The sequence below is a fragment of the Hemibagrus wyckioides genome, linkage group LG05 (assembly GCF_019097595.1).
Source record: "Hemibagrus wyckioides isolate EC202008001 linkage group LG05, SWU_Hwy_1.0, whole genome shotgun sequence".
Taxonomy (NCBI): Eukaryota; Metazoa; Chordata; class Actinopteri; order Siluriformes; family Bagridae; genus Hemibagrus; species Hemibagrus wyckioides.
The window spans coordinates 6,521,268-6,539,144 of record NC_080714.1 but is presented as its reverse complement, the minus strand read 5'-3'; the positions used below and the strand labels follow the sequence as shown (position 1 = coordinate 6,539,144).

Here is a 17,877-nt window from a genome sequence, read left to right as displayed (position 1 = left end):
TTACTTTTAAGATATGTACTTTTTTTGCCCCTAGGAGGCTAGGAAAAACAGAAATACTTATGAAACACTACAAATGCTTAAAGCCCTGAGTGATTAAACACCATTGTGGAATGTGACAGGACCCAAAAAAATTCTGTGCTGAACATGGGCACAACAAGGCAAGTGGAAATTCCATTTTTCTGACCTCTGGTTGAAATAATTAGAAGCAGAGTCGTGTCATAAAAACCTAGCAGTGAATGTCTCCTTAGATATTGCACCATCTATCTCTCTATGGAAAGCACCTGCTTATCCATGATCAAGCAATTTTAGCTGTAAACAGATTATGAGAAGTCTTCTATACCAGAAATGAAACTTACAGAATACAGGCTCGGCACGACAGAGCTCACTGTCTCCCTGAATATACAGCTGGGTCAATTTGTTTCATTTAATTGGAAATAAAATAATAATAGCATTCCGAAACGATTAAAAAATGAAGAAAGTAAATATTTTATATTTTGACCATTTAATAGTCAATATTCTGCACTAATTCTAGGTCTATTTTCAAATGTAAGCAAATGTGTGATATTAACTGTGTTAAATGTCTTTTGTACAAAAGGTCAGATTTCCCTCATGTCTGCTTTCTTCTATTGAAGCATGTGATTAGACAACAATAGAACAGATTTGACCTAAAATGGTTCAAAAGGTTTTGCACAAACTTGTCCAAACGTGTGGAGTCCATGCTCGAGCTCTAGTGCATAGTCATTACAGCAAAAAAAAAAAAGGGGGATGGACTAAATACAAAGAAACTCTGACATTCACATATATATATATATATATATATATATATAATCAGGCATAACATTATGACCGCCCTCCTAATACTGTGTTGGTCTCCATTTTGCAGCCCTGACTCTTCATGCCCTGTGTATTCTGACACCTTTCTATCAGAACCAGCATTAACTTCTTCAGCAATTTGAGCGACAGTAGCTCGTCTGTTGGACTGGCTCACACATCCTTCCTTGGACCACTTTTGATAGATTCTGACCACTGCAGACCGGGAACACCCCACAAGAGCTGCAGTTTTGGAGATGCTCTGATCCAGTCATCTAGCCATCACAATTTGGCCCTTCGTCAAACTCGCTCAAATCCTTACACTTGTCCATTTTTCCTGCTTCTAACACATCAACCTTGCTGCCTAATATATCCCACCCACTAACAGGTGCCATGATGAGGAGATACATCAACATTAGTAAAAAATAGTTATAGATACATTTTGTATGAGATAAGAAAATGAAAAGAAAAGAAAAGAAGAAAAGACAGCGGAACGAAAGAAAAATCCGTGTCAGTGTATCTGTAATAGACAAATAAACGACAAGACCATCACTGCCCACTACACAATGGCTGAAGAAGTTAATGCTGGTTCTGATAGAAAGGTGTCAGAATACACAGTGCATGACGGGTCAGGGCTGTTTTGGCAGCAAAAGGTGACCAATAATCGTAATATTATTCCTGGTTTCTACCACATAGAGAAGACAGAGTCTACTAAAGAGGGAGGAAATGCATGATTAGCAGCCAGTGGGGCATAGGCATAGAGGAAGCCTGAAAGCCAAAGTGTCACTTAAACTGACAGAAAAGGCTTTTAATGAGGAATTCTCAATCAGCTTTAAAGGCTTGTTCACTTTCCTGTACACTTTGTTTACTGATGATAACAAGATATAATTAGTTTTCCTGTTAAAACTGTATCGTGATATATTTCCATGGAAAAATCTGGTCTATTGTGAACGCTAATCAAGCTTTAATCAAGAAAAGAAATGTAAAATGAAAACTTAAGCTGTATCATTCAGCCTGGTGTTAAAAGAAACGCCACAGGCTGGCTCTTGTACTGGTGCCAGTCATTTTTCAACAGTCGTGACAGTTGAATAGCAGAGTCTGGTATTTGTTTAGACTTGTTCTAAGAGATATGCCATCAGATACTGGTCTTGTGCAATAAAAGGAAAACACACTGTTCAACAGACGTCGTCTGAGAAAGCCCAGCATTTTGGAATATCCCAGCACATAGATGACTTCGATCTTGACTGTGAAGGAATTCTGTTTCTGGTCTGGTTTCTCTTTTAGGTTGTTGAGGATTAATGGCTGAGACATATATAGCTGGGAACAATGCTGCTCTGCATTCTCATAGCAAACACAAACGTATAGCACTTCAAGACTTTCTTCTCGTGAACTGGTCCTGCGTGTTCAACATTGTGTGACAGTGCCAACATTTTGAAGACAAAAAAGAAATGAGTGAGTATTCCTACATCCTGCTGAGCTTTCAGCTAAAGAGATAACGTAATGTGAGTGACACTCCGTGTAGCACAATCATCCATTTTAGAGGTTTTATAAACAAACTCTTGATGTGTCTGTATAAGGTACTACTTGATAGAAATACTGTTGTCCTCACTGTCAGCTTTGCGGTTATCATAGTATCGCTCAGGCAATGCATTTTTCTTCTGTAACTGTCTGTTCCATTCAATTGAAAACCAACAAAGAGTTATTAACTGCACTGTTTAGCACACCTGAGAAGAACAGATACAAATGCTAATTTTGCTAACAGGAACTTTAGATTCAAAGGTTTACGTTAATGTGTAATTGTAGCACCCGCTTTCAAAAGCTGGGTAATTTTTTCACTGTTTTTCTACACTATAATTCTACTACAAGATTAAGTATTTATATTTATATTTATTAAAAAGACATCAAGACAACCGAGAGGAAGAGTTCTGCTAAAAATACTAAAGTTGCTAAGAGAGATCAGACAATTGTAGCCACTATTAGCATGATTAGCAACATTTGCTTTTTTTTTTTTTTTTTTTACAAAAAAAGTCTATTTAATTTATTTAAAAAATTACTTTTTACTCATTATTGCCACTGCAAGATTTGTGGTATTTATATTGACTTTACCTCAAAACATCTGAGAGGAAGCGCTCAGCTAAAGAGGCCACCAATGTTGCTAACTTTAGCTTCGATTAGCATTATTTCTTACTGCATATCTTATAGCATATATTTTTAACTGCGCAATTTATCGCTCGCGATCATCAGTTCACCTTGATTCAAAATTCAGGCAGAAATGCAAATGTTGCTAATAAGCAACAGACTCTACTATTATTAGCATGATTACTGAGCATTTTATACATATTACTATGTACATATATACATGATTACTGAGCATTTTATATATATTTTTTATTTGCCTACCACAAGATTCTTTTGAGATCTCGCCTCAAAACATCTAAAGCTAATGTTGCTAACTAACAGGAAACAGAATCTATTAGACACAATTGAAATGATTGGTGAGATTAGCATTTTATTTACTTTACTGTATTATTCATTTTTATTGTCGTGTAGCCAGTTTTAGCCTAGTAGCATTGACGGATTAGTTCCATAAACACTGACTGAAACGACTGACACTTTTAGTTGTTAATTCAACACTTTAAGAGTTAAAATAATATTGTAAGAGTTAATTCAACACTTCAGGAGCACTGTTACTGTTAAACAATCCTCTCAGGTTGTTTTACTTCTGCTAGAATTATTTCCCTCCATTTCGCTTAACACTGACACGGTCTACTTCAACCCAACAAATTCTGTATATGTTTCTCACACGATGTATTCGTTCCCTTTCAGAGAAACATGGGCGTGTTTGCGGGAGCCGCTGCCTGGGTCCCATGAAATTTCTTTCTGGAGTGGAGGGAAACGCAGGGCTTCTCGCCTCCAGGGAGACGGCGTCCCGCACAGACAGATGTGTTTTCCTTTGCCGCGCAGTAAAAGTAAATGAGAAGGTCACGATACAGATCGAAAGTGGACTCTTGTCGCGGGACAGTCACAGAGCTATCGGGATCGGGTTTACTAATGCCTCACCGCTCAATGCTGCACGGGGCCTGAGGGACAGTCCACACACCGGTGTAGTACCACTACCGGAGGACTTGTGTCTGCCTGGTGCACAATTTGAGTTCTGGATGAATTATGCACATTTTGTGATTATCCGGGCAAGCGATCGAAAGAAATATTACATGAAAGCAGAGGGACTAAATCTGCATGAGCCGCTGTTTGTTTTCTTGGATTTTCGTGGAAGCACGAGCACAGTGCGGCTTTTGGGTAATTGCCAGACGTTTAATACTACTGCTGCTAATACTAAGACATGCATACTTGCAAATTAATGAATTATTTACTTAGTCATTTAATCAATATCGTGCTACAGGTTCAAAGAAGGGGGATCGCACGTCCTGCACTTTCATTCCATCAGACCCAATAGGAAGCAAAGAGCAAGCTCTTAATGACAACCTCCTTAACCTCAGTCTCATCTCTGATGATAATGCAAATTCAGGTGGGTCTGCACTTATTAACGGGTAAAAGTCTTGACAGTTCCAGTGCTCAGTATGGACCATCAGGTTTTTAGTAGGTGACCACCAAACCTCTCTGGGGTATCAGTTATTAAGCCTTCACTAGATATTCATTTGTATGTGAATGGGTTAAGGTGAATGTTTGGTTTGAAAATTTGTGGTCATTCGTGGTAATGAAGTTTGGATGCACTTTCCCGAAAAAATTCGACACATTTGTCAGCTCTGTTTGATTCAACTTATTAGGTAATTAATATTTAGGCATTGCGATGGATTCTTGTAGGGTCACTGTCACACTGTTGGAATATACATTATACATTACACATTATCTCACACATACAAAGGGAATGGTGGCTTAGTTGTTAGTACATTTGTCCTCGCACCTAAGGGGTTTGATTCCTGTCTCTGTTCTGTGTTTTTGGAATTTACCAGTTTTTCCCATTCTTCCGGGGTTTCCACTGGCTTATCCGGTTTCCTACCCTAGTCCAGAAACCTGCACTGTAGGCTGATGGGTGTCTCTAAATTGTTTACAATGTGTGTATTTTCATGTGCCATTATCCCCTGCAATGGACGGGCACCATGTCCCCTGTCTTGTGCCCCGAGTCCCTCTGAGATGGACTCCAGTTTCTCCGTAACCCTGTGTAGGATAAGCGCTCTAGAATACGGACCTTAAATGCAGAAACAGAAGTATTAATAATAAGATCATAAAAAGTTCAAATCAATTGGAAACACACATTCACGAAAAATTACATTCAACATTTAACAAACTCAAAACGTGACAAAATGTCAGACCAGGTTCATGGGTTGGCTACTCACCTGGTGTAAGCTTAGCTAATGTTATAATGATTGAAAATAAATACACTTTATGTCAAAGTTGAATTCTATGTTTTATTTTCAACATCCTTTGTTAGATTTGTTTCGAAAAGGGACAGCTGCAAGAGCGTTTGTTCTAAACCTCTGCCTGAGAAATGTTTGATTGTATCTCTTATATTTTTTATTTTCAGACCAAACTGTTTTCAGAGATGCACCAGCATGGCAAGCTAGTCCCTCCCACCCACATACTCGTCCACGTGTATCTAGTCAAAGATCAGGTCAAGGCGAACAGAGACAGACTGCAGACAACAGAGGTTTAAAGAGAAGACTTCACTCTTCAGTGGTAAGCAGTCATGAGCAATGATAAGTGTGTTGTGGTCTGGGAAAACCTGTATGTCTCCGATAAAAAGAGGGGTTTAGCCTAAAGTTGCTGGATAGCTTTATGCTGGAGCGAAACAGACACAAAACAAATCTTACTCAGTCAGTAAACAGACACTGGCTATCAGTTTGGCCATGGCATGACATGTCTCCTGCAACCTTTTGCAGGTAAACATGCTAAATATTCACATGCAAACATATTTCAGTTGAGGAAAGTCTTATAGTTCACAGAAATATACATATAATAGTACGTGTCAGACTTTGATTGGTAATTTATGAGGCATGTATATCCTCCATTGTTTTTAGGAGGAGACGGATGTGACGTCTTTGCTGAGAACATTTCAACTGCAGTATCTCAGCTCTAATGAGGTACATCTGATCATCCAGAGGACAAGGCTTCTGAGGAGTGCGTTCGATGCTTTTTCCAACAGGAACTTCTCCTGGACCAAAAAACCTTTTATCACGTTCGCTGGCGAGGAGGCTTTCGACAACGGTGGTCCGAGGAGAGAGTTTTTTAGGTGAGGAGGATATTACTGTCCCCTTGTCTTGTCAGTCAGAGCAAGTTAACCAATCATAGGTGTCTGTGAGCTCGTGTATGAGGAAGAGGGCTGACAGCAAACTCTTCCAAGTGGGTTACTGGAACAGAGGGGATAGGATAGATCTGGTGGCTTGTTTCACATGTTAACCCTCACCCTTCCTGGCTGTGGTGTGACACAGGGAAGGTTAATTGGGTGTGAATCTGGTAAAATTACCAAACTACTGCAGGAGGTTCAGTGGTAAAGATGCTGAAGGTTGTGAAGCCCCGAACCCTTAACTACTCAGCTGTGTAAAGGAGATAAATATAAGGATAAGGGTGTCTGACAAATACTATAAATATTCAGTAAAAATTGCAGCAGAAAAAATGACCTGCTTTTTGAGGAACTAAAGTGTTTCTCCTCATACTTTCCTTTCAGGCTCCTGATGATGGAAGTGCAAAGCAGCCTGGGCGTTTTTGAGGGAAACCCAAAACACTTGTTCTTCACTTACGACCAGATTGCTTTGCAGCAGCGTAAATACGAGCAAGCTGGGAAACTGGTAGCTTGGTCTGTCGTTCACGGAGGACCAGGACTCAAAGCTCTAGACCCTCACCTTTACCAGCTCATGTGTGGCGTACAGACAGACCTAACAGACTTTGACTGGCATCTCATACCAGATCCCGACGTCCAAAGAAAAGCAGAAAAAGTATGGTTTTTTGCTGTGTGATCAATTATTTATTTGTGCCTTTATCCATGGTTTTCTCATAAAACAGCATATCTTTTGTGTCTTCTCAGATTTTATCCTGCAGGACAGCTGAACACCTCTGTGCTCTGCAAAGAGAATTAGGAGACTGGATCAGTGATTGTGGATTTCCAGGCATTTATAGACCGAACATTTGCATCCAAGACGTTCCTAAGATTTACTCCTATGTCGTGAGGCACTATATTTATCTCAGGTATGACATATGAAAAGCCCTGATTAATGTAGTCCTGCAGGATGCCACTCAGTTTACTTCCAGCTCTGTCCATTTCTTGTCTTTTGCAAATGAAATGTTTTAAGTCAGGTGACTCTTACGGCTAGTCTGAGCGTTTACGCAGATCGGAATGCATCCGCGCCAAAAAGGAAAACATGTCTTATCGCACCATCCCTGGTTTCATAAAAAAACAAATAATACGTCAGTGCCATATTTTGGAATGCTTTTTAGACAATTTTTAATTAAATTCTTTTTAAATTTTAATTAAATACTTTTTAATTAAATTCTCAATTCTGACTGGTCAGAAAGTGAGGATTATTGTTTTCAACCACAGCAGATCTAACAAGTGCCAGCTGTCAAAATGACAGATATATGGTATTTCATTATCACATACACCGACCAGGCATAACATTATGACCACCTGCCTTATATTGTGTTTGTCCTCCTTTTGCTGCCAAAACAGCCCTGACCCGTCATGCATTGTATATTCTGACACCTTTCTATCAGAATCAGCATCAGAACCAGCATTAGCTTTGAGCAACAATAGCTCGTCTGTTAGATCGGATCACACGAGCCAGCCTTCACTCCCCACATGCATCGATGAGCCTTGGCCATTCATGACCCTGTCGCCGGTTCACCACTGTTCCTTCCTTGGTTATTCACTTCCCCTCTCAATGCTCATAATGTTATGCCTGATCTGTGTATAGACTATTTACAGCTGCTCTAACATAAGCGATAAGAGGAACTTGTTTTAAGCAGATTAAATGCAGGATATGTCGTTCATTAATAGATTCAAAACGGTTACCATTGGCAAATCTCTGTTGTGAAAGAGCAATAAATCTCTACAGGACTTTCTGTAATAGGAAATGCAATGTCTAATATTTTCTTTTCTATCTTCAGGGTGTCGAATATGATCGACCAGTTCATCAAAGGCTTGAACTCATGCGGAAAGCTGTGGAACATAGTAAAAGCCAACTGGATCGATTTCCTGCCTATTTTTACCAAAACGTACGAACGGCTATCGCGATCATCATTCAGAGCCCTGTTCGAAATCAGCTGGAGTGCCGAAGGTACCAAGAGGAGAGAGGAGGAAGAGGCAACTATCTACTACTGGGAAATGGTGCTTAAGATGATTGAGGGTGAGTGTCTTCCTTTCTTAATATCCTGCACATGATTTATCTGGGACGTGAACACTTGCAGCATATCAGCGCCAGAGGTTTTAGGCAAAACAGGAAGTAGCATGATGTCATTTTTAGCTATATCCTAACTGTCACATGTGCATTGTTCACACCTGGCTTTGTGAGTAATTGTGTACACCGGATACTAAACAATAAGCCGTGTTCACTTAACTTTTCCCTAGAACAAGAGACAGAGCTGCGTTTCGAAGAGCTGCTTGTTTTTATCACGGCGTCAGATGAGGTTCCAGTGTTGGGGTTCCCTGAAAAACTCAGCATCCACTTCTACAAGCCTGAGACGAGAGGCTGTCGTCTACCCTACGCGTCCACATGCATGATGGGACTTTTCCTTCCACGGGGGATCAGGAGTCACGTAAAACTCAACCAGATGCTGCTGAGAGCAGTGAGGGACTCGAGTGGATTTGGAAAATCATAAGATTATATTGTGTTGGAAGCCTCGGGAGAACTTTCTGTTGTTGTGAGAAGAGAAACTTAACACATATGTTCCATCGTAAGACTGGATATAAAAAGGGAAAACGTTATTTCTGTGCTGAGGATTCGTATCAGAACACTATCATGTTTAAACAGGTGGTTAAAAAATATGATATTTATTTATGGTTTCCCTTATAAATATGTATCTGTGTGTGTGTGTGTGTGTGTGTGAGAGAGGGAAATAAAAACCATCATGTAAAAACCATTCCGAGTAAAAATAAAAACCATTACGTGTCAAATCGCAATTTATAAAATAAAAATATATATTTTGGTATAACCTGTTCCTTTTATAAACCAACCAAGATATAAAAACACAGTCTGGGTCAGGGCTGTTTTGGCTGCAAACGGAGGACCAACAAAACATTAGGCAGGCGGTCATAATGTTATGCCAGTTCAGTGTGTATTTATTAACATTTATACACCATTTATAACTCTAAATCATTTGCAAACCTTTACAGACTTACAGGCCAGTGTTTACTGGTCTGTTTATGTAAATCAGAGTAAAAGCTGGATCAGTGTGAGATGACTAAAGCCAGCAAGAAACCTGTGGAAGAGAAGTGCTGAAGTTAGACATCTGCATCAGATTTATACCGGAACTATTGCGTGAATAAAAATAGCTCTTCAGGATGAAAATAGAGCAAATAGGCTGTTACTTCAGACTCTTCAGACAATTTAGCTTCTGGCATTTTAACCTATTGACCCATGAACTCTTTTGTCACAAAATGTTAAGCTTTTTTGATTCTCTGAAATCCAGCATTTCTGATTTTTATGTCCTCATTTAAAATGCACCAGTGTGAATAAATGGTCTATAACACATCTATAAACAGATGAATGTAATCTAGGTCAGTAAGAGTGTGCGGCCTGCGAACATGTAGCACAGCTTAAATTTTCACAGCCTGTCGCAGGAAATTAGCTCTGACCCTGCCGGTATGTTGGCATCCATGTGTTTCTTGTAATTTCCTACTCTGCAGTTGTAAAGTCGCTCTTCTCGGACATGACGCACATACAGAGAGTCAGAAATGAACAACATCCGCGGATGCGTGTAGACGTGGTATTGATGTTACTTGGCAGCAGACCACCTACAGCGCTAAAGAGAAGAGCAAGCCGCCCGCTAACCTACATTAGCCCGTAAAACTTAATTTCAGCAGTTTATCCTAATCAAGCGTGTTTTATTAACGACTACAAATGATTCAGGAAGTAGAGTGAAGGAAAAGAAATGAAAATCAGCTTGATGAACAATGATATACACTATACTGGCAAAAGTTTTGGGACACCCCTCCAAATCATTGAATTCAGGGGTTGTTTTTCAGGAGTGGTGCTTGGCCCCTTAGTTTTCGTTCATCCATGTCTTGATGGACCTTGCTTTGTGCACTGGTGTGCAGTCATGTTGGAACAGGAAGGGATCAACTGTTCCCACAAAGTTAGGAGCATGAAATTGTCCAAAATGTCTTGGTATGAAGCTGAAGCATTAAGAGTTCCTTTCACTGGAACTAAGGGCCCCCTGAAAAACAACATGGGTGTCCCAAAACTTTTGGCAATATAGCTTACATTTCACATTGAATTCTGTATTGTTTATGTTTATGTTTATGGCAGACACATTTATCTTGATTAGGGCTGTCAAACCGTATCCGCAAATGGCTGGTGTGGGTGCAGGTTTTCGTTCCAATTAAGCAAGAGCCACACCTAATTCCAACAGATCTTGGCTTTCAGTAGACCTAGGAGTGGCTTCTGCTCGGCTGGAATGAAAACCTGCACCCACACCTTTGCAGATATACTTTGATACACCTGATCTAGAGTGACTTACAGAAGTGCTTTAGGGCTTTAAAGATGTCAGGATGGTTGTGTAATCTAAGGCAACAGACTCAAGGTTTGAACCTTCCACCTGATGTAAGGTTAAGGCTCTCGGTTGTTGATCAGAAGGTTGGAGTTCAAGCCTCTCCACCACCAAGCTACCACTTGGTTCATGTTTGCACATGAACAAGGCCCCTGACCCTCTCTGCTCCAGGGGTGCTGCATCAAAGCTGCCCCTGCATTCTGACCCCAACTTCCAAAGCTGGGATATGAGAAAAGAATTCCATTGTGCTGTAATGTATGTCTGGCAAAAATAAAAGTTTCTTCTTCTTCTACTAAAGTCTAGCAAACAATTCACTAGGTCACAGACTAAGAATAACATCACACTAAGAATAGCATCAGTCTAAAAACATAAAAGTAATAAATGAGCAGATTTGAAAAGCAAGTGCATATAGTTTACACATGAAATCAAGTAAACGTAGGCATAACATTATGAACACTGACTGGTGAAGTGATGATCTCCTCATCATGGGTGGGTGGGATATATTAAGCAGCAAGTGAACATTTTGTCCTCAAAGTTGATGTGCTAGAAGCAGGAAAATTGGACAAGCGTAAGGATTTGAGCTAGTTTGACAAGGGCCAAATTGTGATGGCTAGACGACTGGATCAGAACATCGCCAAAACTGCAGCTCTTGTGGGGTGTTCCCGGTCTGCAGTGGTCAGTATCTATCAAAAGTATCCTATAAGTCCTTTAAGTCGTGTAAGTATACTTCAAGTCCTGTAAATTTCAAGGCAACTTACAGGACGTAAAGGATCTGCTGCTAACATCTTAGCGCCAGATACCACAGCGCACCTTCAGGGATTTAGTGGAGTCCAGGCCTCATCGGGTCGGGGCTGTTTCGGCAGCAAAAGGGGGACCAACACAATATTAGGCAGGTGGTCATAACGTTATGTCTAATCGGAATATGTGACGTGTCATGTGGAGAAAAAATCAGATGTTAAAATAAACGAATTTGTAAAAAATCATCTAAAAATGAATGTTCGAATGAATAAATCATTTATTTGTTTTTCACTTTTATTTTATTTATTTATTTTTTTTAAATTTTCAAATGAAATAAATTAAAACCAAAAGAAATAAATCATTAAAAATGGGGGGGGGAATCATTTGAATGACTGAATGAAAAAATTTATTATGTCTAAAAGAATGCATGTGATAGTACAAATATTTTGTGCAGAAATCATGTGAAAGTAAATGAATCGTGTAAAATAACAAAAACAGTCAATTGTTTCCCCACACAAAGGTTGAGAAAAGGAAGAAAAAAACGTGTTAGTGCCCATTTTTTTTGCTGTGGGTTCAGGTTTTTTGAGAAGTGGTTGTGCTGGAAATTTTTGCTGAAACCTGGCAACCCGGGTTAGTGAGATTAGCTTTTGCTAGACTGTAGGCTGGTCTTTGGGTTGCCATTTATTTTCTTGTGAATCATGACAAGATTTATTCTAAATAAATAAATAAATAAATAAAAATGAAGAATGCAGCTCCTCCCCTCTCCTCTCCTCTCCTCCCCAGTGTCATAATGTGGAAATCTCCAAATGACCAAGTCACATGAGCTTTTCTTTCACTCCAGTTTGAAACACACAGACTGGAAAAACCCTTAGAAATAGAAATGAAAATCGTATTTTATAATTTCTTTATATATAAAGCCTGAAGGCTGTGATTCAACAGATGGGTAGAATTCTGACTGATGCTGATGCCAAAATGTTCTCAAGTGGCTTCACTGTGTAATATAAACATACTGTTTCACTTTGCATTTTCTGTTCCCTCTCTCTCTCTCTCTCTCTCTCTCTCTCTCTCTGGAAAGCCCCACATTCCATTTAGGATGCTTGGATGTCTGTGAGTCATGCCGTCTGAAATCCAGCTCAGCTGCTTTACCTCATAAACGGTTGGTTTAAGGGTCAGAACAATGTTTGCATAAATTACACTGAACAGACTCACATGACACCCAAACCCAGGAACTTTTTTTACTTTATACCACACGCTTAGTAGAAATACTGTAATAAAATGGCCAAAATGTGTCCACCTGCCATCTTAGGTGACTTTATTATGTCTTAGAAAAGTGTGGAACTGATAGTTTTAAGTAAATGATTTTGATGATGATTTTCCAATACTTCTGAAGCCTTTATGCCATATGAAGGTATTTTCAAGTCAAGTTGTTGCTCCAGGAAGACAGTGAGACATAAAACAACACAGAAGGAGACACAGAGCTAAATAAGTAAAACAGTACAAGAGACATTTGCATAGCAATATACATCCATATACATTATGACCACTGAGAGGTGAAGTGAATAACACTGATGATCTCCTCATCATGGCCCCTGTTAGTGGGTGGGATATATTAAGCAGCAAGTGAACATTTTGTCCTCAAAGTTGATGTGTTAGAAGCAGGAAAAATGGACAAGCGTAAGGATTTGAGCGAGTTTGACAAGGGCCAAATTGTGATGGCTAGATGACTGGATCAGAGCATCTCCAAAACTGCAGCTCTTGTGGGGTGTTCCCGGTCTGCAGTGGTCAGTATCTATCAAAAGTGGTCCAAGGAAGGAACAGTTGTGAACCAGTGACAGGGTCATGGGTGGCCAAGGCTCACTGATGCACGTGGGGAGTGAAGGCTGGCCCGTGTGATCTGATCCAACAGACGAGCTGAACGGGACCAACACAATATTAGGCAGGTGGTCATAATGTTATGCCTGGTTGGTGTATATATACAGTATATATACGTATATTACTAACCACACCCTAGCTTTCATCCTTTTCCAAACTTCTTTTGTCAGCTCCTTGATCTTCATGTTGTAGTTTGTTCTCTGATAAACTCTGGAGATTTCCTGGAATAGGTATATTCATGCTGAGGTCACATGACTATTTATTTGACCTCCCTTCAACTAAATATGATTTCCACTCCCACCCACGTATCTTGAAAACAAAGAACAATTACCTTTATCTCTCAATACATGCAGTGCTTCAAAGTGAAACTAACCTCGCAGTATTGTAACTGATAAGCATCTCAATAAAAAGTGGAGTAAACAGTGGAGATAAAAAGTTTATACACCCTCGTTGAACCACATCATAACCACTTTCACTTTGGGAAATAGATCCATATGAAAATCAAATGACAGATCATTAAAAAAAAAAAAAAAAAAAAAAACAAAGAAAAGAAAAGAAAAGAAAAGCAAAAAAAATAAAAAATCCAGTTTGCATAAGTTTTTGCACCCTTTTGTAACTGTCAGTGTCCAGATTTAATCAATCACATTCAAACTGCTAAAGAGTATAAACTTGCCATCACCCCAAATAAAATACATCTGATTTTCTTTTCGGTAACATTGGACTGGAAAGGCTAGTTCAATGGCAGGTGAAGTTGTTTCTTACTCCATCGTAAGCTTTCTCAGTGACTCAGTGAATTAACTGAAGCCTCCAGGAAACTCCAATAAAAAGGAGGGGGGAAAGCGTTGAGCAAATACCATACGTTGATCTGAACATGTAACTCGGATGTGTGTGTCATGCGACATACATCCAGTTTCACTTTGGGAATTCACTCCTTTTACAGGAAAACCATCAGTTAACTTCACCTTCAGTCACATGACAGGTGAGAACGTGTGACAACGTTTTTGTGAAGCAAAAGATGACTAATTGTACAGTCCTCCAGGTGCAAGATACATTTCAGCAAACTAAAAGTCATGTATTAGCAACTATGCACTCTATGGCCATTTTAATACCACCTTGCTCATTCAAGCAAGTATTACAATCAACCAATTATATGGGAGCAGAATGATAATGCAAAAAAAAAAGAGGAACTTTTAAAGTCACTTGGACCGTGGTGAGAACATTGGTGCCTGGTTTTGATTCTTTCAGAAACCGATGATCTCCGGGGATTTCACACACAACAGTCTCCAGAGTTCACGCAGAATGATTCACGAAACAAAAAACATTCCATGTTGAGTGAACAGACATGCCTTTTTGGTGAGCGAGGGCAACGGAGAATGGACAGACCGATTCAAGGTGACAGAAATCGTTCTTTACAACCGTGCAGTGAGGAGAAGCATCTCATGACAACATCAGGTGGACACGGGGTCATAAAAACTGGACATGTGACCAAATGGTGTTTGATGGGAGTGTTATTTGAAGCCCTTGACTTGATTCGGGATGATTTTATGCATCCAGATAAGAGATGATAGATATATAATATGATAGATAAGAGTGGATCTGTGGTGATCCCTTTTCAGAAACTAACAAATTATTCTCAGCCACCAAAGTTCTGAGAGATCGGATCTCTAGGATATAAGAAACAGGAAGTTTAATACTAAGTAGTGTAGTGGTCTGATACCTATCCATTATGTTGGCATGTGAGAACATATACGTGTTACAGAACCTGAAGGAAATAATAAGGATGTTTGTGTATTCATCTCATAACTATGACATCAGTCCAGGTACTTTACAAGGCTGGTGCATACCTTTAATCTGTACATAATGGGCTTTAAAGTGATAGCATGGTGTTGGATTTTTTTATCTTCTTTCCCTTTGCAGTCAATCAAAGCTTCATTTATCTTTCGCAAACAGACCTTTATCACCGTCAGGGTCATGGAGGATCTATAGAAGCCTATCCCAGGAATATAACAGGACATGTTTGGATTGCAGTATACATTCAGTTTCATTTTGAAGCTATAGAAACAAAAGAATAGGTAATTATGTACAGCAAACCATAGTCTCTGATATTTACCCAGAAAAACATCCAGGCTATAAAAAGACATGGCGTTCCAGTTTTGTAGCTGCAGTAGGCACAAGTTCACCAGAATTAGACTGGACATGAAGAAGAGCCAAAAATATTTGATGCAGATCCAGACACGATTTTATGCTGCACCATGATTGGCTGATCGGACAGCAGCATGAAAGGGCAAGGGTGTAGCTGTTCCTATTAAAGTGAAAGTGAGATCTTTTAGAAAATTAGTAGCAGCAGCTCTGGAGAATCACCAGTATTACAGCATGCATGCTACAGAGTGACTCTATGGAGGTGAAGTTTTGGGAGACACAATAAAACATCTTTACTAATGCACTGGGAAATTTCTGGAAGTATACGTTTAAAACTAAGTAGTGTGGTGACCAACAGCTGACCGGCGATTTCACATTCATACATGCAGCAGTTCATCCTGTCTGAATCTTTTCTTTCGCTTGTTTGTTCACCTGAAGGCTGAAGGTGCAGCTGTAAAATGTTTAACTGGAACTCGGGTCATCCTTTTATGTATAGCAAACATATCATGTGTCAAAGTGAAACTGAATGTAATGTGTGTTGCAGGATAAATAACGCCAGGCTTTGCAGAAATCCTGTTATATTGCTCAGGTTGTAGTGAGGAGGCTGTTTTATTCCTCCTCATAACCATAAAATTAACCCTGGTTTATTGACAAATCAGTTTATGGCATCTGATGTATAATCATTCCAACGTTAAGGACACATAGACTGTATTGTAATGATAATATTTGGACAACTTTGAAGATTAAAGTGTTAGTAAACTGACAGAATAGAAAAAGGTAATATCATAAAATTGGTAGATTCCTGAAACTTGTGATTGCACAGAATGTAATAGGGTACATTTGTACTTCCTTCACAGTTCAACATTCGTTGTCTCTCCTGTCACAATGGTTGAATAGAGTATGTTAAGCATGAATTTGAGGGTGAAAACAGTTTGCTTCCTTCTTGCAATCATATTCCATCTGCCAAATTACAGAGAAATGCATTCCATGCAAGATAACGATCCAAAACGCACTTCCAACACAACAAAGCGCTTCATCAAGGAACAAAAAAAAAGTGGAGATTTAGACTGACCAAGTCAGTCACCAGAACCCAAGCTTATATTCAAACTCATATCTCAAATCCAAATGTCTACAGTGAATAGCAAAAAGAAACAAGGAACTGACCTTGCTGTTCCAATACTTTTGGATAGGACCACAATTATTGCTATCCACTTATTAGATGCAATAAATTCTTCAGATCTATCTTATCCATGGATCCAGCTGATATGTCTGGGCTCTAAAGATGTGTTGATGTGCATGATCCAACATGAAACTTAACTGTATCTCATCTATTATGATGTTTTTGCTATAGATTTAACAAGACCATCAGGTTTAACAAGATTTCATACAGTGTCTTAAATCATACAGTAAAATTCACAGACTGAAGTATATAATCATTCCAGCATACAATTTGAATGAGGCTAATTGCGGTCATAAGCATGATTGACCTATTAGTCTAGTAGTTTCATCAGAACAATGAGGAAATAATGAAGTGAAATTTGCACTTCACAGCACAAAAAAAAAAAAAAAAACAACAACAAACTCTTAGCTGTTGTTTGTCATGTATTAGCAATTGCATATAATTACTGATGAAAAACGACAGAAGACTGTGACCGTCGGTTACAAGTATAAAACACTTTAAGTTTACGATTTATACTGTAGGGCTACAAAACCTTGAAGCAATACTCATTGGTCATTTAATCCCTTTATACACTATACTGACAAAGGTTTTGGGACATCCGACCAAATCATCGAATTCAAGTGTTGTTTTTCAGGGGTTAGTTCCAGTGAAAGAAACTCTTAGTGCTTCAGCAAACCAAGAGATTTTGGACAATTTCATGCTCCCAACTTTGTGGGAACAGTTTGGGGATGACCCCTTCCTGTTCCATCATGACTGGGCACCAGTGCACAAAGGAAGGTTCATAAAGACATGGATGAGCGAGTTTGGTGTGGAGGAACTTGACTGGCCTGCACAGAGTCCTGACCTCAACCATATAGAACATCTTTGGGATGAATTAGAGTGGGGACTGTGAGCCAGACCTTCTTGTCCAACATCAGTGCCTGACCTCACAAATGCACTTCTAGAAGAATGGTCAAAAATTCCCATAAACACACTCCTAAACCTTGTGGAAAGCCTTCCCAGAAGATTTGAAGCTGTTATAGCTGCAAAGGGTGGATCAACTCCATATTACATTCATGTGCATGTAAAGGCAGACGTCCCAGTTTTGGTCTGGCTCGCAGTCTCCATTCTAATTCATCCTGAAGGTGTTCTATCGGGTTGAGGTCAGGACTCTGTGCAGGTCAGTCAAGTTCCTCCATACCAAACTCGCTCATCCATGTCTTTATGGACCTTGCTTTGTGCACTGGTGTACAGTAATGTTGGAACAGGAAGGGGTCATCCCCAAACTCTTCCACAAAGTTGGGAGCATGAAATTGTCCAAAGTGTCTTGGTATGCTGAGGCATTAAGACTTCCTTTTCCTCAGTCAGCTTTCAACAGGATGGAATTAGTGCTAAGTCTAGGACCTAGACTAGCAGTTCCTCAAGAGCTCTTGGTTGTT

General features: G+C 39.5%; 1 protein-coding gene across 1 annotated transcript; it reads left to right on the top strand.

The window, feature by feature from the left end:
* The first annotated feature begins 1,932 nt into the window (after positions 1 to 1,932).
* Positions 1,933 to 8,901, top strand: LOC131352526 (G2/M phase-specific E3 ubiquitin-protein ligase-like). The gene is made up of 9 exons (XM_058388680.1): positions 1,933 to 2,262; positions 3,637 to 4,107; positions 4,211 to 4,336; positions 5,354 to 5,505; positions 5,847 to 6,058; positions 6,494 to 6,761; positions 6,851 to 7,011; positions 7,930 to 8,168; positions 8,390 to 8,901. The coding sequence occupies exons 1-9, from the start codon at positions 2,259 to 2,261 to the stop codon at positions 8,638 to 8,640; spliced, it is 1,884 nt and encodes a 627-aa protein (XP_058244663.1). The 5' UTR covers positions 1,933 to 2,258; the 3' UTR covers positions 8,641 to 8,901.
* Positions 8,902 to 17,877: the final 8,976 nt, after the last annotated feature.

Coding starts and splice junctions, on each gene's coding strand:
- LOC131352526 (XM_058388680.1), top strand. Junction 4,337..5,353: donor TGATGATAATGCAAATTCAG/GTGGGTCTGCAC, acceptor TTTTATTTTCAG/ACCAAACTGTTTTCAGAGAT. Junction 6,762..6,850: donor TCCAAAGAAAAGCAGAAAAA/GTATGGTTTTTT, acceptor GTGTCTTCTCAG/ATTTTATCCTGCAGGACAGC.